This window comes from Oppia nitens, unplaced genomic scaffold (genome assembly GCF_028296485.1).
Source record: "Oppia nitens isolate AA-2021 unplaced genomic scaffold, nextdenovo-longstitch-racon4-pilon3 scaffold7_pilon_pilon_pilon, whole genome shotgun sequence".
NCBI lineage: Eukaryota > Metazoa > Arthropoda > Arachnida > Sarcoptiformes > Oppiidae > Oppia > Oppia nitens.
This window is the reverse complement of record NW_026533251.1, coordinates 2,150,715-2,175,347: the sequence shown is the minus strand read 5'-3', so window position 1 is coordinate 2,175,347 and position 24,633 is coordinate 2,150,715. Positions and strand designations below refer to the sequence as shown.

At 40.7% G+C, this 24,633-nt stretch overlaps 12 protein-coding genes across 12 annotated transcripts; 5 read left to right on the top strand and 7 right to left on the bottom strand.

Annotated features, from left to right (window-relative positions):
* The first annotated feature begins 801 nt into the window (after nt 1–801).
* On the top strand, nt 802–1,669 carry LOC128963466 (mpv17-like protein 2). The gene is made up of 4 exons (XM_054309973.1): nt 802–1,066; nt 1,131–1,366; nt 1,421–1,549; nt 1,608–1,669. Exons 1-4 carry the CDS (start codon nt 886–888, stop codon nt 1,650–1,652), a joined length of 591 nt encoding a protein of 196 aa, XP_054165948.1. The 5' UTR covers nt 802–885; the 3' UTR covers nt 1,653–1,669.
* Nucleotides 1,670–1,779: 110 nt separating this feature from the next.
* Nucleotides 1,780–3,583, bottom strand: LOC128963456 (zinc finger protein 93-like). The gene is made up of 6 exons (XM_054309964.1): nt 2,893–3,583; nt 2,678–2,842; nt 2,590–2,615; nt 2,258–2,529; nt 2,107–2,208; nt 1,780–2,050 (listed from the first exon to the last, which is right to left on the bottom strand). The coding sequence occupies exons 1-6, from the start codon at nt 3,568–3,570 to the stop codon at nt 1,884–1,886; spliced, it is 1,410 nt and encodes a 469-aa protein (XP_054165939.1). The 5' UTR covers nt 3,571–3,583; the 3' UTR covers nt 1,780–1,883.
* Nucleotides 3,584–3,653: 70 nt separating this feature from the next.
* LOC128963462 (mediator of RNA polymerase II transcription subunit 6-like) lies at nt 3,654–4,813 on the top strand. Its single transcript, XM_054309970.1, has 3 exons — nt 3,654–3,717; nt 3,768–3,930; nt 3,985–4,813. Exons 1-3 carry the CDS (start codon nt 3,702–3,704, stop codon nt 4,610–4,612), a joined length of 807 nt encoding a protein of 268 aa, XP_054165945.1. The 5' UTR covers nt 3,654–3,701; the 3' UTR covers nt 4,613–4,813.
* A 3,331-nt stretch (nt 4,814–8,144) lies between these two features.
* Nucleotides 8,145–8,805, top strand: LOC128963562 (uncharacterized). Its single transcript, XM_054310077.1, has 3 exons — nt 8,145–8,269; nt 8,318–8,722; nt 8,791–8,805. The coding sequence occupies exons 1-3, from the start codon at nt 8,165–8,167 to the stop codon at nt 8,803–8,805; spliced, it is 525 nt and encodes a 174-aa protein (XP_054166052.1). The 5' UTR covers nt 8,145–8,164.
* On the top strand, nt 8,791–10,941 carry LOC128963453 (intraflagellar transport protein 56-like). The gene is made up of 6 exons (XM_054309960.1): nt 8,791–8,828; nt 8,880–9,005; nt 9,197–9,748; nt 9,804–9,981; nt 10,027–10,443; nt 10,521–10,941. The coding sequence occupies exons 1-6, from the start codon at nt 8,826–8,828 to the stop codon at nt 10,886–10,888; spliced, it is 1,644 nt and encodes a 547-aa protein (XP_054165935.1). The 5' UTR covers nt 8,791–8,825; the 3' UTR covers nt 10,889–10,941.
* On the bottom strand, nt 10,888–14,414 carry LOC128963448 (tyrosine-protein phosphatase 1-like). Its single transcript, XM_054309955.1, has 9 exons — nt 14,020–14,414; nt 12,868–13,970; nt 12,432–12,811; nt 12,232–12,383; nt 12,089–12,179; nt 11,943–12,036; nt 11,641–11,887; nt 11,442–11,587; nt 10,888–11,154 (listed from the first exon to the last, which is right to left on the bottom strand). The coding sequence occupies exons 1-9, from the start codon at nt 14,152–14,154 to the stop codon at nt 10,944–10,946; spliced, it is 2,559 nt and encodes an 852-aa protein (XP_054165930.1). The 5' UTR covers nt 14,155–14,414; the 3' UTR covers nt 10,888–10,943.
* Nucleotides 14,415–14,554: 140 nt separating this feature from the next.
* Nucleotides 14,555–15,525, bottom strand: LOC128963465 (ras-related protein M-Ras-like). The gene is made up of 3 exons (XM_054309972.1): nt 15,077–15,525; nt 14,933–15,012; nt 14,555–14,879 (listed from the first exon to the last, which is right to left on the bottom strand). Exons 1-3 carry the CDS (start codon nt 15,515–15,517, stop codon nt 14,777–14,779), a joined length of 624 nt encoding a protein of 207 aa, XP_054165947.1. The 5' UTR covers nt 15,518–15,525; the 3' UTR covers nt 14,555–14,776.
* Nucleotides 15,526–15,624: 99 nt separating this feature from the next.
* On the bottom strand, nt 15,625–16,655 carry LOC128963460 (methylglutaconyl-CoA hydratase, mitochondrial-like). Its single transcript, XM_054309968.1, has 2 exons — nt 16,442–16,655; nt 15,625–16,379 (listed from the first exon to the last, which is right to left on the bottom strand). Exons 1-2 carry the CDS (start codon nt 16,634–16,636, stop codon nt 15,630–15,632), a joined length of 945 nt encoding a protein of 314 aa, XP_054165943.1. The 5' UTR covers nt 16,637–16,655; the 3' UTR covers nt 15,625–15,629.
* Nucleotides 16,656–17,652: 997 nt separating this feature from the next.
* On the bottom strand, nt 17,653–18,493 carry LOC128963464 (3-hydroxyacyl-CoA dehydrogenase type-2-like). Its single transcript, XM_054309971.1, has one exon. The coding sequence runs from the start codon at nt 18,441–18,443 to the stop codon at nt 17,706–17,708; it is 738 nt and encodes a 245-aa protein (XP_054165946.1). The 5' UTR covers nt 18,444–18,493; the 3' UTR covers nt 17,653–17,705.
* LOC128963561 (mpv17-like protein 2) lies at nt 18,442–19,136 on the bottom strand. Its single transcript, XM_054310076.1, has 3 exons — nt 18,968–19,136; nt 18,682–18,917; nt 18,442–18,629 (listed from the first exon to the last, which is right to left on the bottom strand). The coding sequence occupies exons 1-3, from the start codon at nt 19,134–19,136 to the stop codon at nt 18,498–18,500; spliced, it is 537 nt and encodes a 178-aa protein (XP_054166051.1). The 3' UTR covers nt 18,442–18,497.
* A 129-nt stretch (nt 19,137–19,265) lies between these two features.
* Nucleotides 19,266–20,323, bottom strand: LOC128963560 (ribosomal RNA-processing protein 8-like). Its single transcript, XM_054310075.1, has one exon. It carries the CDS (start codon nt 20,091–20,093, stop codon nt 19,266–19,268), a length of 828 nt encoding a protein of 275 aa, XP_054166050.1. The 5' UTR covers nt 20,094–20,323.
* A 15-nt stretch (nt 20,324–20,338) lies between these two features.
* LOC128963447 (ATP-dependent translocase ABCB1-like) lies at nt 20,339–24,543 on the top strand. The gene is made up of 7 exons (XM_054309954.1): nt 20,339–20,543; nt 20,598–20,628; nt 20,697–21,097; nt 21,149–21,320; nt 21,374–23,400; nt 23,461–23,956; nt 24,010–24,543. The coding sequence occupies exons 1-7, from the start codon at nt 20,494–20,496 to the stop codon at nt 24,541–24,543; spliced, it is 3,711 nt and encodes a 1,236-aa protein (XP_054165929.1). The 5' UTR covers nt 20,339–20,493.
* Nucleotides 24,544–24,633: the final 90 nt, after the last annotated feature.

Below are 24,633 nucleotides of genomic sequence, written 5' to 3'. Positions count from 1 at the left end.
AAGAGAGACAAACTGTTGACACAATTGAAGACAAATTCGTCAGAAAAACGACTCTTTTCTGGAATTTGCGTTTTTATCAATTCAACGACAAATCCAACAAAATTGCAATTAAAAGAAATGATTTGCAGTTTTGGAGGAATGTGTTTAAGTTATTTTGATCCCAAACTTACCACTCATACAATCACTTGTAATCTGGCTTTTGCTAAGAAGCAGAAACTCAAGACCAATGAGATTGTGGTTAAACCCGAGTGGATAGTGGATTCAGTGGCCGCCAATCAATTGCTTTGTATCGATAAATATCTTATTACTAAATCTGATTCCAAACATTCGACAATTAAATCCTATTTTAATAAAGTCAACAAAACTCAAGACAAAAGAGTTTTGACCGAAGAAAGTCAGACAAAAGTCGACAAAACTGATTGTTTATCTGATTCTGTGCCGCAAATCAATCAACTCTTGAAACCATTGTAAACAAGACATTGTAGTGGACTGAAGAAGACATGGATTTCTATAATCTTTATTGGTTTTGATCGACAAATGTTTTATAAATTTGATGAAAGAGTGGTTTGGAATCAATTGTTTAATGAAATGAATGCCAAATCTGTTTGACATTTGCGGTCTTTTAACTGAAGAAAATGTCTTTATTTTATGAATTAAATAATCTAAATATCAAATAGAGTTTGTTTTTATAAATATATCTTTAATTTAGTATTTATTTTATATTTTAAGTCAAAATGTTTTTATTAAATAAATAAATGTTTGTTAAAAAAGGCGCTAAAAATGTGAAATGTTTTCAAATTTGCAAACATTTGAATGAAATGAATGTTAAGTGAATTGAAATGATTTTGATTACAATTAGCGGTAATTATCACTCAATTGTTGGCAATGATTGTGAAAACAATGAAACGAGTATTGAAAGTCTTGTATTCAACCAAATACTTAATGATCACCAATTGTATGACTGGAATCGTTTCGGTGACAATTGGCGATTCTGTCCAACAGATCATTGAATTCAAAACGGATTCTCTAAAAGATCAAGAGTTTGGTTTAAATATCAGACGAAATGGTAAACAAAAAGTTAAACAAGTTTTTACTCAAAACAAGACTTAATCATTGATTGCTATCAACAGTCAATATGTCTTTTGCCGGACTTTATTTCGGTGTTTTCGGGCATTTTTGGTACGGATTTCTGGACAAACGGTTTCCTGGAGCGAATCCATCTCAAGTGTTGAAAAAGTTGATGGCCGAGATGGCAATGGGTCCGCCACTAGTTTCGGGTCTTTTTCTTATAATTTCTAAATTCAAAGGCAAGTCTTTGACCGATAGTTGGACTGATTTGAAGTCGCAATTTGTCTTGATTTGTACCGTAAGTAATGGACACATCTGTTGAACACATTTTGAAGAAATGAGTGATCAATAGGTCGAATGGTTGGTTTACATCCCTCTCCAATACATCAACTTTTCGTTTGTTTCTCCGAAGTATCGCTACTTATTTGTGGCCACAATCTCTCTTTGTTACGACGCTTTCCTTTCTTACGTCATTTATAAGGTATAGATATCTCTATATTTCGCAGTTTCTCATCAATTGTTTGCCATTTGTTGTACAGAACGACAGATTAAGACGACTGAAGACTTTAGGCGAAGATAAATAGGATTTAGTTTAACGACAATTACTAAACAATTGAAGTTTTGCCGAATTATAGGATAAATATTTTATTAGTTTATATAAATTGAGTTAAAAATAATATAACAATGATTTTTACAATGAATTTACGCTTAATTTAGTAAACATTAAAATACTGTATAATTTATGATAAAAATATAGATTTGATTGCAATATAAGTACAAAATGAGACAAATTTAGTCATAAAATGATTGATTGATCACAAGTTGGGTTTGGAATGAACACTATTGTAGTGTTTTCTCATATTTCCCTTTTCGACAAACCGTTTATCGCATCCATTAAACGGACACTTATGTGGTTTGTCTCCCCTATGAATCATCAAATGTAACTTCAGTTTGTCGTTTCTGAGAAACCGCGATTCACAGCCTACGAGTCCAAAGAGTGTTTGAATAGTCATTTAAACCAAGTTATGGAATGCCTACCTGGCCAACTGCAGCGGTATTTTTTCTCTCCGGTGTGCATTATTTTATGAACAGCCAAATCATGATATCTCGAAGCCCTGAACTGACATCCACTCCAATCGCCTAAAGATATGTTAGAATTAGATGTGTTTTGAAAATGAAATGAACAGACATTTGAAGACTTTGTCTCCGGTATGCAAAGCCTTGTGGACAGTGAGAGCTCTGTTGCGTTTGAAGGCTCCGTCACAACCGGGCCAATCACACTTAAACGGACGGATATTTGAATGCGATTTCTTGTGATATCGCAAACCATCTGCTGTTGTGAAGCGTGACTCGCATCCCGGCCACGAACACACAAATGGCTTTTCTCCCGTATGATTTCGCACGTGATTATCGAGTTGTTGTTTAGTCAGACCTTTGTATCCACAGCCGGGCCAGGAACAGCTAAGATCAAAGAAAAGTCAATTTCGCAGTCAATCAAAGGCTAATTAAGTCGAAACAAACGCGAATTTCTTGTCTCCGCTGTGGGCCTGAAAACCAAACAAAACCACGAAATCAGTCTTCAAGACAATCAAGAGAGAGAGAGACAGACCTGGAGGTGAATCTTGAGACCCAACTTGGTCTTGAGAGTGGCCTGACATCCTTCCCAACTGCAGACAAACAGTTTGTCCGAACAATGACTTGACTTGATGTGAACGTCAAGAGTGGTGGAGCGCGCAAACGATTTGTTGCAATCAGTCATTGGACACGAATAGGGCTGCGAAGAAATCATCAAATAAGTGGACAATCAATCAATAGATTGCTGACCCGATTGCCAGTGTGAACGGCGTTCATGTGTTCGTTGAGCAGTTTCGTGCGTTTGGCCTCATAAGCACATCCCGGCCACGAACACCGCATTCCCGCCGAACGACTCTTTTTGGCCATCGATTGGTTGATTTTGTTGTTTGACTTGAGTTTGAATTCGCGTTTGGTTTTAGTGTTGTTTCGATCGAAAGTTTGTTTTTCTTGAAAAACGTCTTTGAATTCCGTCTCTAAAGACTCTATTTTCGAATCTGTCATCAAATCTAGTCTTTCGGTAATAAAAGTTCGGTATTTCGTCAAAACATCCGTCAATTTGTTTGCGATTATTATTTGTGTTTTCAGACTTTCGTTTTCCTTCTTCAGTTGACTAATCATTTGATTCTTTTGTTTTAAGCAATTCTTTGTCTTGTTTTTCGTCGAAATTTCCATTTTCTCGACTTTAATCTTCAGATTCTTATGTTTTTCATCACTTAATGTCAGACCTTCTTCGCACTTCTTTTTCCTTCCTCTGCCGCTGCTTCTTGTGTTGATCTCACTATTGATAATAATTTCTTGACTAAACTGATCCAATTGAGGACTAATTTGTTGACTATCGAGAAATGCTTGATTTGGATCATCTTTTATATCCAATAACTGATCCAATGATTGTGGTTTTGACAGACATTCATTGATCACTTGGTCCATTGTCTTGAGAAGTGATGACACGAGAGATGATGAAAACGATGACAAAAACTGAAGACAAAAATCATGAAAACATTTCTTGTTTTGACAACAACTGAGGGGTCTTTCATTAATTGCAAACTTTGATAACAGCTATGAATGACTTAAAAGGTTTTGTTTTCTTTGATTTTGATTTTAGTTAATTGTCTTTTGTTTTGCAGACAGTAATCCTCTGCACATCAGTTGGTGTGACAGTCAATGGTTGCCAGTGTTGTCTCAACACAATGTCTTGGAGTACTTCAGCGAGAGATCGAATCCGTTTTACGACAGAACGTGTAATAACGAGATCTTGAAAATGCAAAGATTGTCTTTCGATCAGTTGAAGTGAGTCTTCATTCAATATCTCAATTAATTCAATTCAATTCAACTCTCTTTCAGCAAATTTCAAGGAATCGAATACATTCTTCTTCACTGTCAAGAACCCATTCTTTATGTCATCCGAAAACAGGACAGATTATCGCCGACTCAGGCCACTCCACTCGCCGACTACTATATCATTGCCGGAGTCGTCTATAAGGCGCCCGACTTGAATGCTTTGATCAATTCGCGACTCTTGACAACTGTCCATCACTTGCAGTCGGCGTTCGACGAATCCTTTTCTTACTCTCGATATCACCCCTCAAAAGGCTATTGGTTTGAGTTCAATAAAAATGGCGAAAAAGACACAAACAAAGAACGTTCGGACAAATCCGCCAAAACTAAGGTCAGGGAAGAGGTCAGCGCGAGCACCAAATTCCAACGCAAACGCGTCGACATTCTTCTCAACGAATTGACCAAAAAGTTTCCGCCGAAACTGACGACAACAACAACTACGACAACAACGACAACAACTCAACAGACAAACACCGAAACCAAGAAAGAAACCGTTGATTCAGAACCAAAGGTTGACGTCAAACTCGAAAAACCAGAAACAACAACAACAACAGCACAACGAGAACCGTTAGTTAATTCGGGATCTTTCAGAACGAGTGGCGGACCGCCAGAGAAAAAACCGCGAATCGGATAATCAGTTTTTCTAATAAATCCTCACTTTTTTCTAGTTTTTGTCTTTGTTTTGATTAACTGTTTCTGAAATCGATTTCATGTATTCTTAATTATAATCATATTCTGACCGAAATTTATGCACTTTTTGTCCGCAAAACAGTTCTTTCGATTAAATTCTTGAAATTATGTCTTCATTTCTACAGAATGTCTACCAATCTCTTCACGAGTTTATAAAACAACAGATATTTTTGTCTCTTTTTTGAATTTAAAACTTTGGATTAATTGTTGATTAATTGTTGTCTTGAATATAATCCAATTCGGATCTATAGATCCGTAGATTAAGAAATGGAGAAAAGATTTGTTTCAAAACAATCTTATTCTAGAATACGATTTAATCACTGTTTGTATTAAATGTATTTAATTCTTAAACATTTTGACAAAAATGTCAGAAAACTCGAAAAATTTCCGTTTTATTAGTCTTTTTCTAAATAAATAAATATAAAGAAATAGTTTCCAAAATATAACTGATTTTGAATAATGAATGAGAAATATAAGAAACTTAAGTATAAATCAATTAATTTGTTGTTAAAATTGCAATAAATTTATAAAAAAACTGAATTTTTATGAATCACTTTATATTTAATTTAAAATAAAAGTAAACATTGGATTAGTTTTAAATAATTTTTATTGGATTTTCTGCATTAATTGATTGCCGATTGATTGCCAATTGTGTCGTTCTTAGAGTTGAGTCCATTAGGTTTGCCGAGAAGACTGGTCGCCATATTAGTGATTAAAGTGGGGATGTTTTGCAACTGTGAAAACCATCCGTTGAAATCGAGAAGATTTGGATTTGTCGGCGAACCACTGGATCCGTTGGAATCACTGTCACTGGCTCTGAGAAGTCCTGAGACTAATGTCAACAAAATTAGTAATAAATCCTATTTTAAAAGAATATGAATACCGAAGAAAATGATTGACAAAAGAATGAAATGTTTTTGCATTTCTACGGAATTCACGGAATTATGAATCAGTTTTAGAAAAGAGTCGAATATTTTAGCTTTTATTGACATAAAAATCAAATGTTTTGGGAGTGGTTTTGGGTTTTGTTTTTTCGGTCAAAGAACTGCACAAATGTTTTGGCATTTGTTTGAAAATTATAAACAATTTCATTATCAATGATCTCATTCAACAAAATCACTTCATTTACTGCTATTTTGTGTTAAATCAGGTTTTTTTTAATAAATTGTTTTCAAAATTGTTTCAAAAATTGGAGTCAAATTGGAGTCAAATTTGTTTTAATAAACACTAAAACATTTCATTTGAATTTTATATGAATTAAAAGTAAAATAGATTTTTGATCTAAAATACGACTTATATTCAGATAATTTGGACTATTATTCGAATAAAATTAATAAAAATGTTTAAAAACACAATTAATTATAGATTTTGAATATTTGTTTGAAATTGTTTTCAAGTTATGTTAATATTTCACTTTTGTCTTAACACTAATTAATAAATTAAATCAAATTATAGACAAGTTTTAAATTTTAGTTTCGTTTGAATGTATTTATCAAAAAATTTATTACATTTTTCTCAAATAAATAAAATCTATTCAATGTTTGATTCAATTATTTATTAAAATAACTTTTAGTATTAAAACAATTCATTAAAAGAGATAAAAATGTGTTTATTTTAGTTCGAAATTAATTCAATAAATAAATAAATAAATAGTTTTTCAGTAAAAACTATTGCAATAAATATTAGATTCAAATAAAGGTTTAAAACATTTGTTAAATATATTCAAAGGTTTTAATGAAAATCAAAAAATTTTATTTTAATAAAAGAATTGAAAGTTATTTCTTGAAATCAGTTGTTCTCGAGTTGTTTATATTGAGGACATTTGAGGCCTGGTTTATGGTTTCGTTGAGAGTCGAGACAATTGGTCCGTTGAGAGTATGTGCGGCGCCGTCGGCCACTTGTTGGACGACTCCCGATCCCGAATTGACAGAACTGGAGGCCATATTGACGGCAGTATTGGCCGTATCGACGGCATTCCCCGAAACGCTGTTGACAACGCTGTTGACAGATTTGGCGCCGTTTGCTATGACTTCTTGCGCGGAATTCATGATTGACTGAAACGAGTGAATCATTTGTCCCCATTGTTGAGGTTGAGGTTGACTTTTGGCTAATAAAAAGTCGAAGAATCAAAACAATCAAAGAACAAAAGTCTTTTACCAATCGTCAGACAAATGACCAAAATGACGGCTTTGGAAGTGATTTCTGAAGACATTTTTGACAACAATTTCCAAATAAACGCAGTTTTTATGGATTTCTGTGAGAATTGGGAGGAGTTTTGCGAATAAATGGCAACAAATGGGGAATAATTTTATTAATAATTAAGAGAAAAGTGTTTTATTTATTGGAATTCCGTTCAAAGCATTCACGGTTTCATTCATTGTATTGACAATCGGTTTGGTCAACAAATCCGTACTCTCGACCACATTCTGGACGACTCCCGAACTCGAGTTCATTACGTTTTGTGTCGTGTTTGTCACGACTTGACTCAGATTAGTCACAGCTCCCAATCCATTGGTCGCCGACCCGACGGCCGGCTGAAGATTAGACCAAAGACCGTTCGCCACTCCAAACACAGAATTCAACACTTGTTTGACTTGACTTTCCGACCGAACTATAAATTAGTTTTAATTAATTGTTTTAAAGTTTTTGAAAGAATTACCGCTTTTTGAAACCAAAAGACAAACCAAAAGCAAAACAAATGTCTTTTCCATTGAATTATTTGACTTTTGTTTGAATATTGAATAAAAGATTGGATTTTATTCACGAAATTTGCATTTAAATAGTCTGAAAAACACCTAAAAGACAGACCTTGTGTTCAATTTGGAAAACATTTGTCGAAAACAGAAAAAAAAGGTGAATAACCTCTCATTAGTTTTGGAGAAAAATMAAAAATTTTGAATCAATTGTAAGAAAGTTTTGATTAATCTTAAAGTTTTTCCGAAGAAATGAAAACAAATCAAAAGCAAAAAATGCAAAATAAAAGCTAAGAAATAATAATGTCTTCAGAATCTCAAAAACCATTCTTCTGTTGAATAAAATTCAAGATTTAATTAACGATTGAATCGATTGAATAAAATTAAAATTAATGAATCTATTTGTGAAACCGTTTGAAAAATCAATAATTAATTAATAAAAAGTGACAAAAATTTAAATAAAAGCAAAATTTGAATCAATTTTTAAAAACAAAAATTTGCAAAAACAGAAAAAAGTGTTTTTATAGTGTATTTAAAGGAGGAGTTTCTCAATGTTTGGAAACGACGTCAAAATAATTGACTTTTATTTATGTAATAAAAAACTTAATATTCATTACAAATAAGACTCAATTTATGACAAAAATACTGATAAATAAATGAATTTAATGTGAAATCAGTTTATTTACAAAAGAGATTGTAATTGTGTTTGACTTTTGTTTTCAAGTTTTTGACAAATCTTTGAAAAACTATTTTCGACTAAAAAATAAAGATTTTTTCAAAAATTTTTCAATTGTTTCTCAAAAATGGCTGAAATGTTAGACAAATTCGCGGAAAAATGGATTGAAATTAATTTTCCGAATTTCTGGTTCGCCTTTCGTTTTGACAACAAGTGTTTGGATAAAGAAATGGTAAAAATTAGAGACAAATTCCCGAAATCTAAAGTTTTTGATTTGCAGTCTTGTCTCGAGTTTCTCCAAGATTTGCGTCAAAAACAACTTCTGGCGCTCGAAATCAGAACCGAAAAGAGATTATTCTGTCGTTCGACAATCAAGTGTCGAATCAATGGAAAAGAACTGAAGGCAGTGTTGGACTCGGGATCAGATTGCAGTTTTCTAGACGTTTTTGTGGCCAAAAGCGTCGGAATCTGTCATTTAGTGGACACACGGTTCAAAACAAGAGTTTTCGGTTTAAACGGAAAAACGACTTTTGTCGGACGCATTCATTGCCTTGACTTATGTTTTGGCCAACATTCTCTCAATTTCCCGTTTTCGGTGACCAATGGCTTTGGTCTGGCAGTCGTAGTGTTGGGAACCGACTTTCTCACGCATTTCGGCGCAAATCTCGACTTTGTGGCCAAAACCGTGTTTTTGGCGCCAAAAAAAATTCAAATTAAATTCAAATAAAGTTTTTGTTTTGTTTCAATTTCGAGAAAAAGTTTCCATAGAAACGATTCTTGACTAAAAAATGGTAAGAATTTCCGATTTTTGCGAATCTTTTACCGAATTTTGTCCTCAATAGTTGTTGTCCCGCGCAAAAGCCGTATTGCCATCGACGGTGAGTCAGTCTTCAGCCGTGAATCAAGTGCCGGAATTATCGGATCTGTTGTTGAAAAGAGATTATTCTGGAAGCGTTGCTCTTCTTCAGGTAATTCTTAATTCTTTTAATTGTTTTTCTAATTCTTTTAATTGTTTTAATTGTTTTTCTAATTGTTTTAATTGTTTTAATTGTTTTAATTGTTTTAATTGTTTTAATTGTTTTAATTGTTTTAATTCTTAATTGTTTTAATTGTTTTAATTGTTTTAATTGTTTTTCTAATTGTTTTAATTGTTTTCAAGCATTTGAAACGAATCGGAAAAGAGAACAACGATTACGAGTTGTGGACGGCTTTCGCTCTTTTCCATTCCGGTCATTACAGTTCGGCTCAAGAGATATACGAACGACACAACGACTTGGCGAGTTTGGCCGTATGTTTGTTCTTCTTGGGTCGGTATTCAGAGGCCAAAAGAGCGGCCGAAAGAGCGGATCGCAGTTCGGCTTTAGTCCGGCGTTTGTTTCTTCACTTAAGTCTGAAGACAAAAGAGGCCGAAGTCGGTCTTCTCGAGCAACAGATGACGGATTCGGTGGAAGATCAGTTGAGTGTAGCGGCGGTGCATTTCGTGGGCGCGCACTATCAGGAGGCGATTGACATCTATAAGCGATTGTTAAGCGAATCGCGAGAACTGTTGGCTTTGAATGTTTTCGTCGCTCTTTGTTATTATAAATTGGATTATTATGACGTCTCTCAGGAAGTTCTCGCTCTTTATGTCCAGAGATTCGCCGATTCAGTTCTGGCCGTCAATCTCAAGGCCTGTAATTTGTATCGACTTTATAACGGAAAAACGGCGGAAGTAATCCTTTAATCCTTTAATCCTTTAATCCTTTTAATCTCGGTTTGTTCCACAGCAAGAACTCACTTCTCTCATCGACCGTTTGCCGCCCAACTTCGAGTTCGCCAAAGACTTGTTACGTCATAATCTGGTTGTGTTTCGCGGCGGAGACGGAGCTCTTCAAGTATTGCCGTCTTTAGTGGATGTTTTGCCGGAAGCCAAACTCAATCTCGTGATTTATCACTTGAAAAACGGTTAGAATTTGAGACAAGATTTAGAACTAAAGACTGAATCCGTAGACGACTTGCGATCGGCTGAGACTCTGATGAAAGATGTCGAACCAATCAATCCAAACGAATATGTCTTGAAAGGCGTTGTCTCCGCTTTAGTCGCGCAAAGAGACGGATCCAAACACAGTCTGAAGGAAGCGCAACAGTATTTGCAAATGGTGGGCGGATCAGCTTCAGAATGCGATACAATATCTGGACGACAATGCATGGCGTCTTGCTTCTTCTTGATGAAACAATTCGAAGACGTTTTGCTGTATTTGTCGTCAATTAAGTCGTATTTCTATAACGACGACACTTTTAATCTGAACTTCGCTCAAGCAAAGGCCGCCACCGGACAGTTCCGCGATGCCGAAGACGCGTTCGCAGCCGTGCGGTCGTCTCGGGTGTCGAGCGATATAGTGATGGTTCAATGGATTGCGCGCTGTTGTCTGTATTCAATTGATATTCAATTGATATTCAATTGATTTACTATTGATTTGTGTTTTAATTGGTTTTGAGTTTAGATATAATGAACGGAAAGCCATTAAATGCGTGGAAATTATGTGAATCTTCGGATTCGGTGTCCTTATTGACGATTGTGGCCAACGATTGCTACAAAATGGGACACTTCTTGGTGGCCGCCAAAGCCTTCGATTCATTGCAACGAATCGACGGATCGGCAGAACATTGGGAAGGAAAGAGGGGTTCCATTGCAGGACTTCTTCAGATGGCATGCGCAGACAAAGCAGACAAGGAAGACGTCGCCGAAGCTCTGCGACTCGTGCGCGGCGGCGGAGGGAAGGGAGCGCCGTCGGGACAGACGAGTCAATTGATAAACGCAATGAAGAACTGGTCGTCGAAGACGTCGTCGAATGAGAAACAAATCGAATGAAAAGTGATTTAATCGGAGATTAATTACAAAATGACTAGTTTTACAAAAATTCAATTCAATTCACAAACAAATCGACGATTCGCTCGCGAAATACGCGGAGAACTGATTCGCAGACGAATCGGAATTGAGCCGAAGTCTGGATCAGCATGGCACGTTGGTCGCGCATCGTGCTGACCAAATCCAACGGATAAACCGCTTCATTGGCTTCGATTAGACACATGGCGGTTTCCATTAGAATCAAAACTCCCGTTCTTCCGATTCCCGCGCTATTGGATTAGACATTGGATTAGACATTGGATTAGACATTGGATTAGACATTGGATTAGACATTGGATTAGACATTGGATTAGACATTGGATTAGACATTGGATTAGACATTGGATTAGACATTGGATTAGACATTGGATTAGACATTGGATTAGACATTGGATTAGACATTGGATTAGACATTRGATTAGACATTGGATTAGACATTGGATTAGACATTGGATTAGACATTGGATTAGACATTGGATTAGACATTAGATTAGACGGAAATTAGGCGGATATTGACCTGCAATGGACGACAAACGGAGAAACAGGAAACTGTTGTCGCGTTCGACGAACCGATTGAATCAGTTCTAGAAAATCGTGATCTCTTTCCGGAACTCCGTGGTCWGGCCASGCCAAGTACTGCAGATGACGCACCTGGCGCTCTTCCTAAGATATATCACGAGTGAGTCATAAGTCATAAGAGTGATAGTAGGGCTTACTTTGGAGTCTTGGAGAAGGAAAGTGCGTTCGACTATTGCCGGATCGTCCGACTGACCAATTAGACGGACTTTGAGTTGTCCGAAGACCGTCAATTGGTCGTCGAGTTCGGGCCAATATTTGTGACATTTTTTGCGTCCTTTTTCCTCAAGCGGTGTAACCATGACAATAAGAGGACTGTTTTGTTCCCAAATCATTTGCCAAAAGTCTTCAGTTGTTTCTTTGAGCGGTCCTTGAGTTGCGATATATCTGAAGAAGAGTTTGTTATAAGAATTAATGAATTATTGAATGTTTGTTTGAAAACCGATTAATCGTTTCGTTTATTTCCATCGAAACGAAAGACGCGTTAATATAATCGCCGGAAAGTCCGTCGTTCAGAACGACGCGCGTCGAGTCGTCTGCGGAAAGGCGTTAAAAACTATTCAAAACAAGTCGTAGTAATTGTCTCACATGGAGATATGTCTCGGTAGCGGTTCTTGGCCAGATTGTCGCCGAGTCGCGCGCAAGAAGTCGATTCTCCGGACTTTTTTCGGTGCAATTGCTTTCAAAAAAACAAATTATTTCTCAAGAAATTCTCAAAAATCGAAAATTACTTCGAATTGTAAGACAAGAGATCCGCTGTCCAGTCCTTCGGCCAAAAGAGCCATTGACTCGTCCAGAGCCGAATTCGGCGGTCGACTGGTCGGCGAAACGTCGGCCGGGATGTACTGAAAGGCGGGCTCTTCGGCCACTTCTCGGGCGTAAACTGCGGATTAAGGGATTAGCGAACGGATAAATGGATGAATGGATTTACCGTTTGGACGAATGGCGAGAGTGAGTTGTGCATCTGGTCCCTGGTCACGTGTTGACCGAATGAGTTGAACAATGCGTTCGTGAGCGAGACCTGAGACGTCCTGACCGTTGATCTGAAGAACTTGATCTCCTTCTCTGAGTTGCGGATTCGCCGAATCGGCCGGAGTGTTGGGAGCAACGCGAGAGACGAGAACGGGGCAGTTCTGGTCGTGTCCGCCTTTTACGTTGAAACCGAAGCGTCCGTCAAAATCGGGACGCATTGAAATGGACACGACGTGGACGGGAGAAGAGTCGTCCGACAGAGCAGTCGACAGTCGGTGTTCGGCGTCGATAAACGGCAAAGACTTGATTTGCGACGGCGAGTAAGCGGCGGCTGAAGGACTGCGGAATAGAATTAGTGCGGAATAAGTGCGGGAATCACGGAAAACGGGACTCACGTGATGGACTGCTGAGACTTCCACGCGCTTTTCGGAGACGGAGAAGCGGAAGACACGCGCGATGTGAAGGTCTCGTGCTTCCCATTGGACAAAGAAGACAAACCCAAGTTGTGGACATGCGGTGTCGGCACCGTTTGTCGGGTGAAGCGCGAGGTGCGCGTGCGTACGAAAGCGCGATCAGATCTTGCGGAAAGACGTTTTCGGTTTTCTTCGAGAGTTTGAAATTCGGTTTTTCCCGAATATCTGAAACGCGAACCGAGACTGAGGAAGAAAAAGAACTTTTTTGTGTGTGGTTTCGGAGTTTGCAACCGAAAAAAGGTGTGTTGTTCGACACAACACTTCCAGAGGGCTTTACAGGAGGCGTAAGAACCGATATTAAAGCCGAGAACGGAATCCAATTCCGAATCCATTCCTTCTCTTCTCAATTGAATGAAAAAATGTCTTCTTTTGAACGAAATCTTTACGATTTTCGCCCAAAAAAACCGATTAATTAATTGTCCGTTAATTAGAACCGAAAGTCCGTTTCCCGAAACGCCCAGTTGAATATCCCTTCCTCCGGAGTCTTTGGCTCGATGCAATTCGACGCCATATAACTCGAGATTTCGGGCTTCTTCTAGAAAATGGAGTTCGGCGTCGGCCGGCGTTTGTCCGAAATGCATTCGATGTAATTCTCGAACGGATTCTTCGAAATCCGGATTTGGATTAGAAGTCATTCGAAGAGAAACTGTATATCCGTTTCGGTGTTCTTCAGGACTGAAATCTCCGAATTCCGATTGCGCGGCAAAAGAGGCCAAAATCGACAATTGATTTCCGTTCGGACGAACTCTTCCGGACATCAGATCGCGACGTATTTGCAAGAAGAAGTGGTATCGCGTGTATTCCTCGAGAAGACGCGACGGATCCGAGACATAGAATTTGACCCGAAAGTGCAGAAGATACGGCGCTCCGGCTTTCAGTTGCTTTCGAATGCGTTTCGACGGATCCAACCATCGGTGGCGAAGACAGTCGGATCCGTCGGAAAACTGAAGTCCGAAGTAATCTCTTTCAATGAGTTCCAAATGTCTGAAAACGAGATCCAAAAGCAGTTCTCCTTTTTCTCGTCTCTAAAACACAGAAAACAATGAAATATTTAAAGAAATAATTCTTATTTACGTCGACTTCGAAGACGTGTTGCGTTTCGTCCAAAAAGTAAACCAAACACCGAATCGTCCGCACATTCTTCTGGAGCGCCAACTCATTCGCGCGCACGTTGTAAGTGCCCGAAAGACCCGCGAAAGAGCGCGACATCTTCGGCCACAACAGCGACGCGCGAATCACAGCTCCATTGCTTTTGGCGTCTTCTGTGTCAATGACGGCGAATGGCAGTGCAATTGAAGGGGTTGTCAACTGGGAAGACGACCCGAAAGCGGTCAGTCATCGATCGGTTTGATTCAAAGTCTTCATTAAAATGTCTTTTAATGTCTTCAAAGACTCGCGTTTTGTCCTCAACTGTGACGACGCCTTCACTGCTCAGCTCTGCTCGCATTCGCCGACAGACGGCAGCAGTCGTTCAGAAATATAATTATTAATTCAATTCAAATGTAATTCAATTCAAATGTAATTCAATTCATATGTAATTCAAACCAATTGTTTAACATTTTCTAGACTTTTATCCAAAACTTTATTCAAAATTATTGATTAAAAGAAAGGATTTTTCGGTCAAAAGAGAAAACCGAAAATCATTTTTTGACACAAAACTTAAGCTCAAACACTAAACACCGCTTTTGTCCGCCGAAAAACGGCTTTCCTTTCGGCGATTCAGTTATAGTCAATAATTGGCCGCAAAAACGGACGGAAATCAAGTTCAGAACCGGAAATAGACTTTGAATTCCGGACGAGACATCGGAATGGCGGACATTCGGGATTGTGGTCATTGAAGAAGACAACGGCGAAGACGACGAGAACGACGTGAAGAACCGAGACTTCTTGAAAACCAATGTTTGCGTCGTTTGAGTCCTTCTTGCGGTTGATTTCTGAAACGAATTCTAATTTCGATTCAATTCTTAATTAATTCCGAATTAATTACCGAACGATTCGAACGATTTCGTGAAACGCCGAATCAACGTTCAGTGGCGGGTCTTTGGCCGACGTCTCGATGTACGGGACCTGAAGTCACGGGTCAGAGGTCATCATGAGGTCATGACTATCAAAATGAATACTTGAGACGAACCTTGAGTTGAGCGGCCAGATCGCGTCCCATGTCTTCCGTGACTTGTCTCAGATGAACAAGGTCGACTTTATTGGCGGCCAAAAGCATCGGATATTGATCTCTGTCTTTAACGCGAAGAATTTGAGTAAAAAAATGTCTGATATTAGCGAAAGACTGAATGTCTGTAACGGAATAAACGAGAAGAAAAGCGTCGCCTTTTCTCATATACTGTTCTCTCATTGCGGAGAACTCTTCTTGGCCAGCCGTGTCCAAGACATCCAAGACACACCATTGGCCGTCGACGTCCACGTGTTGGACATAAGAGTCTTCAATAGTCGGGTCGTAATCCGTGACAAACAGTTTCTGGAAAAACTGAATCGTCAAGGCCGACTTCCCGACGCCTCCGTCGCCCACAACCACCAACTTATAAGTGGCCAGCGGCTCATTCGGCGCTTTCGCCATAACAACGACAAAATGGACACAAATGGACACAATTGGGCCCTTTTTGCGCGACAAAGCGATTCAGTGACGAAATACAAAAGGGACGCAATGTGAGCATGCGCTCTAAGCTTTATTATTCTCCGCGGTATTTGGGGGCGCGTTTCTCCTTGAAGGAGGCGAGACCCTCGAGGCGGTCCTTAGTGTGGACGCAGAGGGAGTGACAGGAGGCTTCAATGGCCAGTCCCGAATGCAGATCCACTTCTATGCCTTTATTTATGGCCACTTTTGCGGCGCGAAGAGCTATCGGTCCGTTGGATATCATTTCTTCGGCCAATTTGACGGCTCTTCGGTAGGCGGCATCTCCCTGGGCGTTTTGTTCGACCGAATAGTTGACCAGACCGATAGCGGCCGCCGAATGTCCGTCAATGACTTTTCCCGTGAAAATCAGTTCTTTTGCTAAATGAATGGGAATTAATCTGGACAATCGTTGAGTTCCACCCGCTCCCGGAATAACCGCCAGTTTCGTCTCGACCAATCCCAATTTGGCATTCGAAGCGGCCACCCGAAGATCGGCGGCCAACGCGTACTCGAGTCCGCCGCCAATGGCCGCCCCATCAATGGCCGCAATGACCGGAACCGGAAAGTCGTGAATCGCGTTCGCAATCGAACGCAGTTTCGCCACAAACGGCGGAATGTCTTTCTCATGCATTGTCGCCCTTTCCTTGAGGTCAGCGCCCGCACAGAAGATTCCCGCGACAACCGATCGCACTATCAATACTCGAAGTTCTTCGTCTTTTGACAACTGATACAGACTTTCGTTGAGTTTTGAAGCCATCGTTCGCGACAATGAATTTGCGCCATTCGGACGATTCAATGACAAAACCTAAACATTAATACACAATAAACCTATGATTGAGACGACGTCTGGACGACGACAACTCTTACCACAATTCCCGCATCACTTCCCATCAATTTGGATGCAAACACTTCGTCGTCCCGTTGAGATGCATGACTTGTGCCGATAACCGATCGCTTGGCTGTTGTCCAGATCCCGGGTCGGCGCTGAAGAAGTCTTAGAGAGAAAAAAGTCATTGAATTCATGGCTTTTGTTGTCATTTGTGATGTCATTCGTGACGTCATTAATGACGCGAACAATGTTTACGTCTTTTCATTCATTGAAACGATTTTTCAATTCTTTTCGCGATTTTTGTCACAAAAATAGACAAAACCGACGATTGTTTACAAATGGCGGACAAAACGAGATCAAAGACATGAATAAAACGCAAGAAATATATAAAGAAATGGAGTTTTTGCGTTATTCTTGTTGGGAATCGGTTCCAAAAGATTTGTCGGAAAAAGACTTAAAAGAATTGTTTTTCGCCGAAAACGCGATTCAAAGACAGAAATTGTTTTTGATTTTTGCGCGAAGAGAACGACAACGCGAAGAACGACACGAAAAAAGTGGAGAAAAGCCGCCAAAAGTGGAGAAAGAAATGGATTTAAAGTTGTTTTCGGAAGACGGCGTTGAATACGGTCTTTGGAGGAATTCTTTGATTTCGCGGATTCGTTGGTCTTCTGTTCGAAAATTGTCTGAAAAACGTCTTCAATGGACAACTCTTTTCGGACAAAAACTAATCATTGATTTTTCATTTCAACCGAAAGTCACAGAAACACGACTTTTGGTGCGAGAAATGGCAGAAGCGGTGGCTTTGAATCGCATTTCTCGACAACCCTTTGATATTTGTGTTCGAATTCCCGAAAAACAAATCTTTGACAGAATTCTCGCGCTTTGGAAGAATTCCGATCATTATTTGACGAAAGACGTCGTCCCGAACGACGCAATTCTGATTCTACCGAATGCCGATCGCGTCCTCCAATCGCTTCCAAAAACACAGACTCTCGTGATTCCCGCTCTCGCACCGCGTGTTCCATCTCATGTCATTCGCGCGCTTTTCCCGCCCAACATTTCGGTCGCGCGTTTGCCGATAAAGGAGAACGTGTTGTGGTCACGTGGTGCCAATACTCGTTTGTCTTTAAGAGAAATAATTGGTGTTTTGCACGCGTTTTCTGATTGCGAATCTGATTGGAGGAAAGCAGTGGAAGTGGGCGTTGACCCGAAAAGACGGAAATCAAAAGCAGACGTTTTGAGAGAAGAAATCGAACGAAAAAACAAACAATAAATCGAATTCTATTTAATTGTATTTAATTGTTATCCCCTTTCAGGCCAACGACACGCGCCGTCCAATCGAATGATCGATCCGTTTATCATCGGATTTCGGATCAATCTTTCGGCCAAATGAGCGAATTCTTCCGGATCTCCCAGTCTTGAAGGACACGGAGTCGCCAATCGAATGAAAGACAACAGTTCTTGAGATTCGCTTCTTTCGACTAAAGGCGTCGCGAAAAACCCGACGGCTATTGTGTTGACGCGAATTCCAACGTCTTTGAGATCACGTGCCAACGGAAGAGTCATCGAGTTGAGAGCGGCTGAAGAAGCAGCAGTTCCGGTCTGACCTTCGTGAGCATCTGTGGCCAGAATAGAAGATGTCAGAATAATAGAACCTCTTTGTCCGTTTGGATCCGTTTGGTTTTGAGCCATTTTGTGGGCGACGAGTCTCAAGACATTGAAAGTTCCGAAAACATTGATTTCCAAAAGAGTTTTGAAATCTTCGAGTCTTTGCGGTCTTTTCGACTCGAAGTTAAAGATCTTGAAGGCGTTGGCCACTCCCGAACACGAAACCAAACAATCGATTTTCGGTAATCGAGAAATCGCTTTCTGAACGTCCGCTTCGTTGCGGACATCGCCACGGATGTGTTGGACATTGTCTTCGGTTTTGTCTTCAGTCATCAGATCAAGAGACACAACCCGATGTCCGGCGCGAGCGAAACGTTGACAAACGGCGCGTCCGAGACCCGAATGACCGCCCGTTACGAGACATGAAAGCATTGTTTTGAATGAATTAATGTTTGAATGAAACTAATGGCGACATCTGTCGCGAGTTTATTGATGTAAAATAAAAGACAGAAAAGTGTCGTAAAAAAGAGAAATAACGGCAACAAAAACGAAACGGAATTTCGGCGCAAAATATCGGAAATTGAGAAATTGGACGGGAATGAAGACCAACCAATCCGCCTAACAATTACACATTAATTATCATCAATTTATTGACTTTTATTGGACTCACGGCACACAACAACGGAAGACTACTGCGCAACTGGTCAGTCACGTGACGCGGCGACTTCTGCTCAACGGTTCCGACCAGATAAAAGAGAGTGGCAGCAAATGGCGGACCGACGGCGGCTTCACAAAGAAGTTTATTTCTCAATGAATGACGAATTGCGGGCGGAAAACGTCGATCGAGAAAAAGATACCAAAAATGGCCAAAAATTCCGAAATAAAGTCCGCCGAAAGACATGGCGACTAAAGAGACACATATTATTGGATGATATTAGGATTAAATGGTTTTCTACCGAATCTTTGTTTATCAAAATCAGTGGTTTTCGCTGTTCTCAAAACACGTCTTTCGAGAGTCTGTTGAACGGCATCTCCGACCAATAGAAAGACAGTTCCCGAAACAGCATTTGTGGCCAACAAATAGTTGGGAGAAAAGAGTTTTCCGATTAGAGTCCGGAAAGACATTTTGGCCTCAATTTCCAATTCAGACGACAGATGGCGCTTAAAGTCTAGCAATTAATGCGACTTTTGGTCAGAATTTTTGTTTAATAAAAATATTAATTCAAATAAAAACAATTTTATTGTTTAAAGAAATTATCGTTTTTTGTATTTACAAGACTTTAAAGCAATTTTCGGTAATTTTTTGATTTCTGACCACTTTTTAGATTCAATTTTTCTGAATTCAAAAAAGACAAACATTTTCTGTTCGGAAATAAACTGGAATTTCGTTGATTTGAATCCCAATTCTCGAAGTGTTTTAATAAAAGATTTTTCTTTTGATTGAAATCTTGAAGTGATTTCTGTTATCATTAAAAGACCGCAAGTCTTGAGAACACGATTTGCTTCACTTAAAGGACGTCTTAAGTCGGGCGACAAAAGAGATAAACAAAAGACAATCGAATCAATGGATTCGTCTTCTAATGGAATCGAATTCATATTCGAAACAATAATCTTCGGATTAGAAGAAAACAAATCCATTGAATAAACGTTTCTTTTGGGAAAAGCTTTGGCCAGAAGTGGTTCGGGACCACAACCCATGTCTGCAATTGATTTGATGGCCGGAAGTGATTGCAATCGGCCAATAATGTGATCAATCGGCCGAATTGGCCACCGATTGGACACTTGTTTAAACGCCAAATGATATGATTGAAAGTCTTCTAAAGATTTAATTGAAGTCTTGTTTGTCTTCAAAGTCGACGAAAGACTTTCGTTTTGAGCGCGAAATCGCGATTCCCGAAGTCGGGTTCGAGCGCGAGTGGCCAGAGTCGCACTTCGGGACGATTGGGAAGTACTTCTCGACTCTGAAGATGTCTTAAGAGTTGTTTTCATGTCTTTTGATTTGGAATTTCGTTTCAAAACATTTCGAAGACTTTCAACGCTTTTCGATGAAAACAAATGCCTTTTCTCGCGATTTCTTTCCATTTTTGCAAAAATAAACAATAATTCAAGTTTTGGCGCAAAATTCAAACTGAATTTCCGTTTTGAGATTCAGAGGAATTGTTGATCTGTTTTGTGTCTCGAGTTCTTCGTTGACCTCGTTTTCGGTCTTCAATTCAATTCAAACTGATTTTTGTCTGTTTTTCGGCCGAAATCCGAGAGTTAGACCGGAAGTGGGTGTGGATTGACTTCCGGTTGGCGATGGGCGCATGCGTGAGTTGGTCGGGTCTGGGTCGGGACTCGGGTGCGTCGGGTGTCCTTAATATWTGCGCGTGCGTTGCGTCGCATTTGTTTAAGTCCTTGAAAACGGGATTTCCGTTGATTTCTTTTGACTTAACCTTCAGTTCAATGTTTTCTTAAATAAAACGCAAAAATCATTTGAAAAATGTTTGAAAATTCGCCGAAAACTCGAAAATCGGAAAAAAGCGGTCAAAAGTGAGTCCAAAGTCTGTGAATTGAATTGAAATCTAATCTAATCTTTCGATTTAGTGATAATCCGACGCTTTCTCTGCGCCAACTCGTGAGTCGTCTCTCTCTTAATCCGATTAATCCATTAATCCGTTTAATCTCCGTTTGATTTGTTTGCAGTTTCGATACGCGAACGCAAAAGAACGTCTGTTTGTGATAATCGGGAGTTTTGTGGCTCTTTTGACCGGATTTTCTTGGAATCTATTGACAATCGCTTTCGGAGATGTCGTCGACGTCTTCGTTGAGTTCGAGAGAAAACAAAGACAAAACACGTCTTCTTCGGTTGAATCGAATGATCGGACTTCGGATGAGTTCCTTCGAGACGTGTATTTCTTTTCGGCGTCTCTGGTCGTGCTCTGGATGTGCAATTTGATCGGGAATTTCGTGATCTTGACGCTCTTCCCGCTGTCGGCTTCTGGACAATTGTCGACAATTAAGACCAAATACTTTCGATCAGTTCTTCGACAAGACAATCAATGGTTTGATTCTCAGAACGAAGCCTTTGCATCACGTGTCACGACGTAATCCCTTTTAATCCTTTAAACACTTTTAACAAAGAGTTGTATTTCTAGAGATTTGAAGCGCGTGGAAGAGGGTTTGGGCGAGAAGTTGGGTTTGGCGGTCTACCACTCGTCGACGGCGGTTCTGGCGGTCGGGACGGCCTTTTGTTACGGTTGGAAGTTGACCTTGGTCGTGTTATCTCTTTTGCCTTTTCTCGCTTTCGGAACTTCTGTTATGAATAAAGTATTCTTTCATTCATTTCAAATCATTTTTMAAACTATTTCTTCGTCCAACAGGTCCAGGCCACTTTCGCCCGCAAAGAAGTCGAGGCATACGCTTCCGCCGGTCACGTGGCCGAAGAAGTAATTTCTGGAATTCGAACAGTCGTCGCATTCGGCGCTCAAAAGCAAGAAAACCAAAGATATTGTCGTCATTTGGAACCGGCTTTGCGTTCGGGAATTAAACGCAATTTCATGACCGGATTAGGAAACGGATTAATGTTTTCCTGTCTCTACGGCGGTCTCGCGCTCGGCATTTACTTCGGCGTTCAGATGATCATTGCGTCTGCGCAGAACGGCACTTTCGAATACACCGTCGGAACCATTGTTATTGTCTTCTGGTCAGTTTCGGGAGCAGGATTCTCGATTGGCGGTGCTGCACCWCACTTTGAGGCCGTGGCAGTGGCCAGAGCAACGGCTGCCCGAGTGTTCCAAGTGATAGAGCGTCGTCCGCCAATTGACGTCTCGTCAGACGCAGGTCGTCGTCCAGCCGTCGTCCGGGCGGAAATCCAGTTGAAAGACGTCCAGTTTTCMTATCCTTCGAGACCCGAAATCAAGGTCTTAAACGGATTTAATTTAAGCGTAAAATCGGGAGAAAACGTGGCTCTTGTGGGACCTTCTGGAGGAGGAAAGTCGACTGTTATYCAACTTTTGCAGAGATTCTATGATCCGACAAATGGAAGCGTTTTTGTCGACGGAATTGATGTCAAAGAATGGCATTTGGGAACTCTTCGTGATAATACGGGCGTTGTTGGCCAGGAACCCGTTCTTTTCGATTTGTCGGTCAAAGAAAACATAGTCTTGGGGTCAAAGGCCAAACTCGTGACCGAAGATGACGTCATTTCTGCGGCAAAAGAAGCGAAATGTCATGAATTCGTCGAACGTTTGCCCGAAAAATACGAGACGAGAGTCGGACACAAAGGACGACAATTGTCGGGCGGACAGCGGCAGAGAGTGGCGATCGCGAGGGCTCTGATGGGAAGTCCGAAGCTTCTATTGTTGGACGAAGCAACTTCCGCTTTGGACTCGAAATCGGAAACGGAAGTCCAGGAAGCGCTCGAAAACGCGGCCAAAGGAAGGACCGTCGTCGTGGTCGCACACAGACTCAGAACCGTCAGGAATTGCGACCGAATCGTCGTCGTTTCGGAGGGACGGGTCAGGGAGGAGGGCAGTCACGTGGAACTCATGGAAAAACGCGGCGTTTATTACGATTTAGTTCTCAAACAAGGATTGGATTCCGTTTCCGACGAATCCGTCCAACAAAACAACGAAGAAGACGTCGAAGAAGAAGACAATGTCGTCGTGGAGGACGAAGAAGAAGTCGCAGAGGAAGAGGTTTTGAGASAAAAGTTTTCTCACCGCCGACTTCTGGGTCTTTTATCACGTGACAAATGGGTTGTAATGTTTGGACTGTTTTTGTCGTTAGTTTACGGACTCATTGTTCCGCTTTATGCCTTTGTTTTCGGCGCTTTTGTCGACATTTTCGCCGAAGAGTTTGATCCGAATATCGTCTGGATCAAAGCCAAGATCTTCGCTCTTTATTACATCGGATTAGCCGTTGGCGTGGGCGTCATCTCGGTGAGTCAGATGACGTTGTTGGGAGTGGCCGGGGAACGACTGACTCTTCGGTTGCGGAAAATGGCGTTTTCGGCGATTTTGAGACAAGAAATTCGGTTTTTCGACCAAAAAGACAACTCGTGTTCCGCTCTTTGTTCGCGTCTGTCGTCCGACGCTTCGCACGTCCAAGGAGCTTCGGGATCTCGAGCGGCCATTATCTGCCAGGCTTTGGCCACTTTCACTGCTTCTGCCGTTTTGGGTCTCGTGTTGTCATGGCAACTGTCAATTGTGGCGCTTCTGTTCGTTCCCTTCATTCTGATTGGTGCAGCCGTCGGCGCAAAAGCAGATTCTTGGAATTCTTCGGCAGTTCCAATTGATCCAACCAGAGTGGCCGTCGAAGCGTTGGCCGCAATTCGAACGGTCAAAAGTCTGCACAAAGAACAACATTTCGGCGACGAATTCGCGGCAATCGTAGAGTCGGGTCTGAGGTTTGTCTTACTGTCCACTAATTGACTAATCCGATGACTAATCCGATGACTAATCCGCAGATCGGTTGGGAAGCGAACTGTTTTGCGCGCTCTGACGCTTGCGTTCTGTCTTTCGATAGTTTTTCTTTCATATTCTGTTGTTTTTCTTTTCGGAGGAATTCTTGTTTCCAAACAATTATTGACTTCCGGAAACTTCTTCGTCATTATCGAGACTTTAATCTACGGATCCATGACTGTCGGCCAGTCCTCCGTCTTCACGTCCGACTACCGCAAGGCCAAGTTGGCGGCGGCCAATATTTTCCGACTTTTGGACCGAAATTCAAGCGAAAGTCAAACTCAAAGCTTTCGTTTCAAAACTAAACACTTTTTGGGAAACATTTCCTTCAATTCCATTCACTTTTCTTATCCCACAAGACGTCAAACTCCGGTTCTTCGCGGACTTTCTCTTAAGATCCGAGCCGGCGAAACGGTGGCTTTGGTGGGCGCCTCCGGGTGCGGAAAGTCGACTTTAGTTCAGTTAATAGAAAAGTTTTATGACGTCACTTGCGGACAACTCGTGAGTCCATCTGTCGGTTGAAAAGCAAACTAACATTAATTACTTTGTGATAGACTTTGGACGACATCCCGATTGACGCCTTCGACAGACATTGGCTCAGAAGACAAATGGCGATTGTGTCTCAAGAACCGACACTCTTTTCGGGATCCATCAGACACAACATCGCTTACGGCGTTCCCGACGCTCCGATGGAAGCTGTCATCAGATCCGCGGAAATGGCGAATATCAATGACTTTATTTGCGATCTTCCGCTCAAATACGACACTCAAGTCGGTCAAAGCGGAACTCTTTTGTCGGGAGGACAAAGACAACGAATCGCCATTGCGCGTGCTCTGCTCCGCGACCCGCGTTTGCTGGTATTGGACGAAGCGACGGCCGCTTTAGACACGGCCTCCGAATCGGCGGTTCAGTCGGCCTTAGAGTCGGCGCGCGTTGGACGCACGTGTCTCATCATTGCGCATCGATTGTCGACTGTGAGAAGCGCCGATCGGATCGTGGTGTTGGAGAGGGGGCGGGTGGTCGAGGAGGGCAAACACGACGAACTTTTGTTAAGAAAAGGAAAATATTTCGCTTTAAATAGAAATTAATTAAAACTTATTTTTAATCCATTTTTCAATTGCTTTGAAAACAAAATCCGAAAAAATCTTTTTCGAAACCAATTCTCGAACTTCTGATTC

Excerpts from the sequence above, each read along its gene's own strand:
- LOC128963562 (XM_054310077.1), top strand. The coding sequence starts at position 8,165 with ATGGCTGAAATGTTAGACAAATTCGCGGAAAAATGGATTGAAATTAAT. Across the intron at positions 8,270-8,317 it reads AGTGTTTGGATAAAGAAATG|TCTTGTCTCGAGTTTCTCCA; the intron begins GTAAAAATTAGA and ends TTTGATTTGCAG.
- LOC128963462 (XM_054309970.1), top strand. Across the intron at positions 3,931-3,984 it reads TTGTCTTTCGATCAGTTGAA|CAAATTTCAAGGAATCGAAT; the intron begins GTGAGTCTTCAT and ends ACTCTCTTTCAG.
- LOC128963561 (XM_054310076.1), bottom strand. The coding sequence starts at position 19,136 with ATGTCTTTCCGGACTCTAATCGGAAAACTCTTTTCTCCCAACTATTTG. Across the intron at positions 18,918-18,967 it reads TTTTGATAAACAAAGATTCG|TCGCCATGTCTTTCGGCGGA; the intron begins GTAGAAAACCAT and ends GTGTCTCTTTAG. Across the intron at positions 18,630-18,681 it reads GTCTTCCGTTGTTGTGTGCC|GCGGATTGGTTGGTCTTCAT; the intron begins GTGAGTCCAATA and ends TGTAATTGTTAG.
- LOC128963453 (XM_054309960.1), top strand. Across the intron at positions 9,749-9,803 it reads ATAACGGAAAAACGGCGGAA|CAAGAACTCACTTCTCTCAT; the intron begins GTAATCCTTTAA and ends TTTGTTCCACAG. Across the intron at positions 10,444-10,520 it reads TCAATGGATTGCGCGCTGTT|ATATAATGAACGGAAAGCCA; the intron begins GTCTGTATTCAA and ends TTTTGAGTTTAG.
- LOC128963466 (XM_054309973.1), top strand. The coding sequence starts at position 886 with ATGATTGTGAAAACAATGAAACGAGTATTGAAAGTCTTGTATTCAACC. Across the intron at positions 1,067-1,130 it reads TTTAAATATCAGACGAAATG|TCAATATGTCTTTTGCCGGA; the intron begins GTAAACAAAAAG and ends TGCTATCAACAG. Across the intron at positions 1,550-1,607 it reads TTTCTTACGTCATTTATAAG|AACGACAGATTAAGACGACT; the intron begins GTATAGATATCT and ends TTTGTTGTACAG.
- LOC128963460 (XM_054309968.1), bottom strand. The coding sequence starts at position 16,636 with ATGACGTCACGAATGACATCACAAATGACAACAAAAGCCATGAATTCA. Across the intron at positions 16,380-16,441 it reads GAAGTGATGCGGGAATTGTG|GTTTTGTCATTGAATCGTCC; the intron begins GTAAGAGTTGTC and ends ATTAATGTTTAG.
- LOC128963465 (XM_054309972.1), bottom strand. The coding sequence starts at position 15,517 with ATGGCGAAAGCGCCGAATGAGCCGCTGGCCACTTATAAGTTGGTGGTT. Across the intron at positions 15,013-15,076 it reads ATCTGGCCGCTCAACTCAAG|GTCCCGTACATCGAGACGTC; the intron begins GTTCGTCTCAAG and ends CCGTGACTTCAG. Across the intron at positions 14,880-14,932 it reads GAAATCGTTCGAATCGTTCG|AAATCAACCGCAAGAAGGAC; the intron begins GTAATTAATTCG and ends AATTCGTTTCAG.
- LOC128963456 (XM_054309964.1), bottom strand. The coding sequence starts at position 3,570 with ATGGACCAAGTGATCAATGAATGTCTGTCAAAACCACAATCATTGGAT. Across the intron at positions 2,616-2,677 it reads GTCTCAAGATTCACCTCCAG|GCCCACAGCGGAGACAAGAA; the intron begins GTCTGTCTCTCT and ends TTTGGTTTTCAG. Across the intron at positions 2,051-2,106 it reads ATACCGCTGCAGTTGGCCAG|GCTGTGAATCGCGGTTTCTC; the intron begins GTAGGCATTCCA and ends TTGGACTCGTAG.
- LOC128963464 (XM_054309971.1), bottom strand. The coding sequence starts at position 18,443 with ATGCTTTCATGTCTCGTAACGGGCGGTCATTCGGGTCTCGGACGCGCC.
- LOC128963560 (XM_054310075.1), bottom strand. The coding sequence starts at position 20,093 with ATGGAAAGAAATCGCGAGAAAAGGCATTTGTTTTCATCGAAAAGCGTT.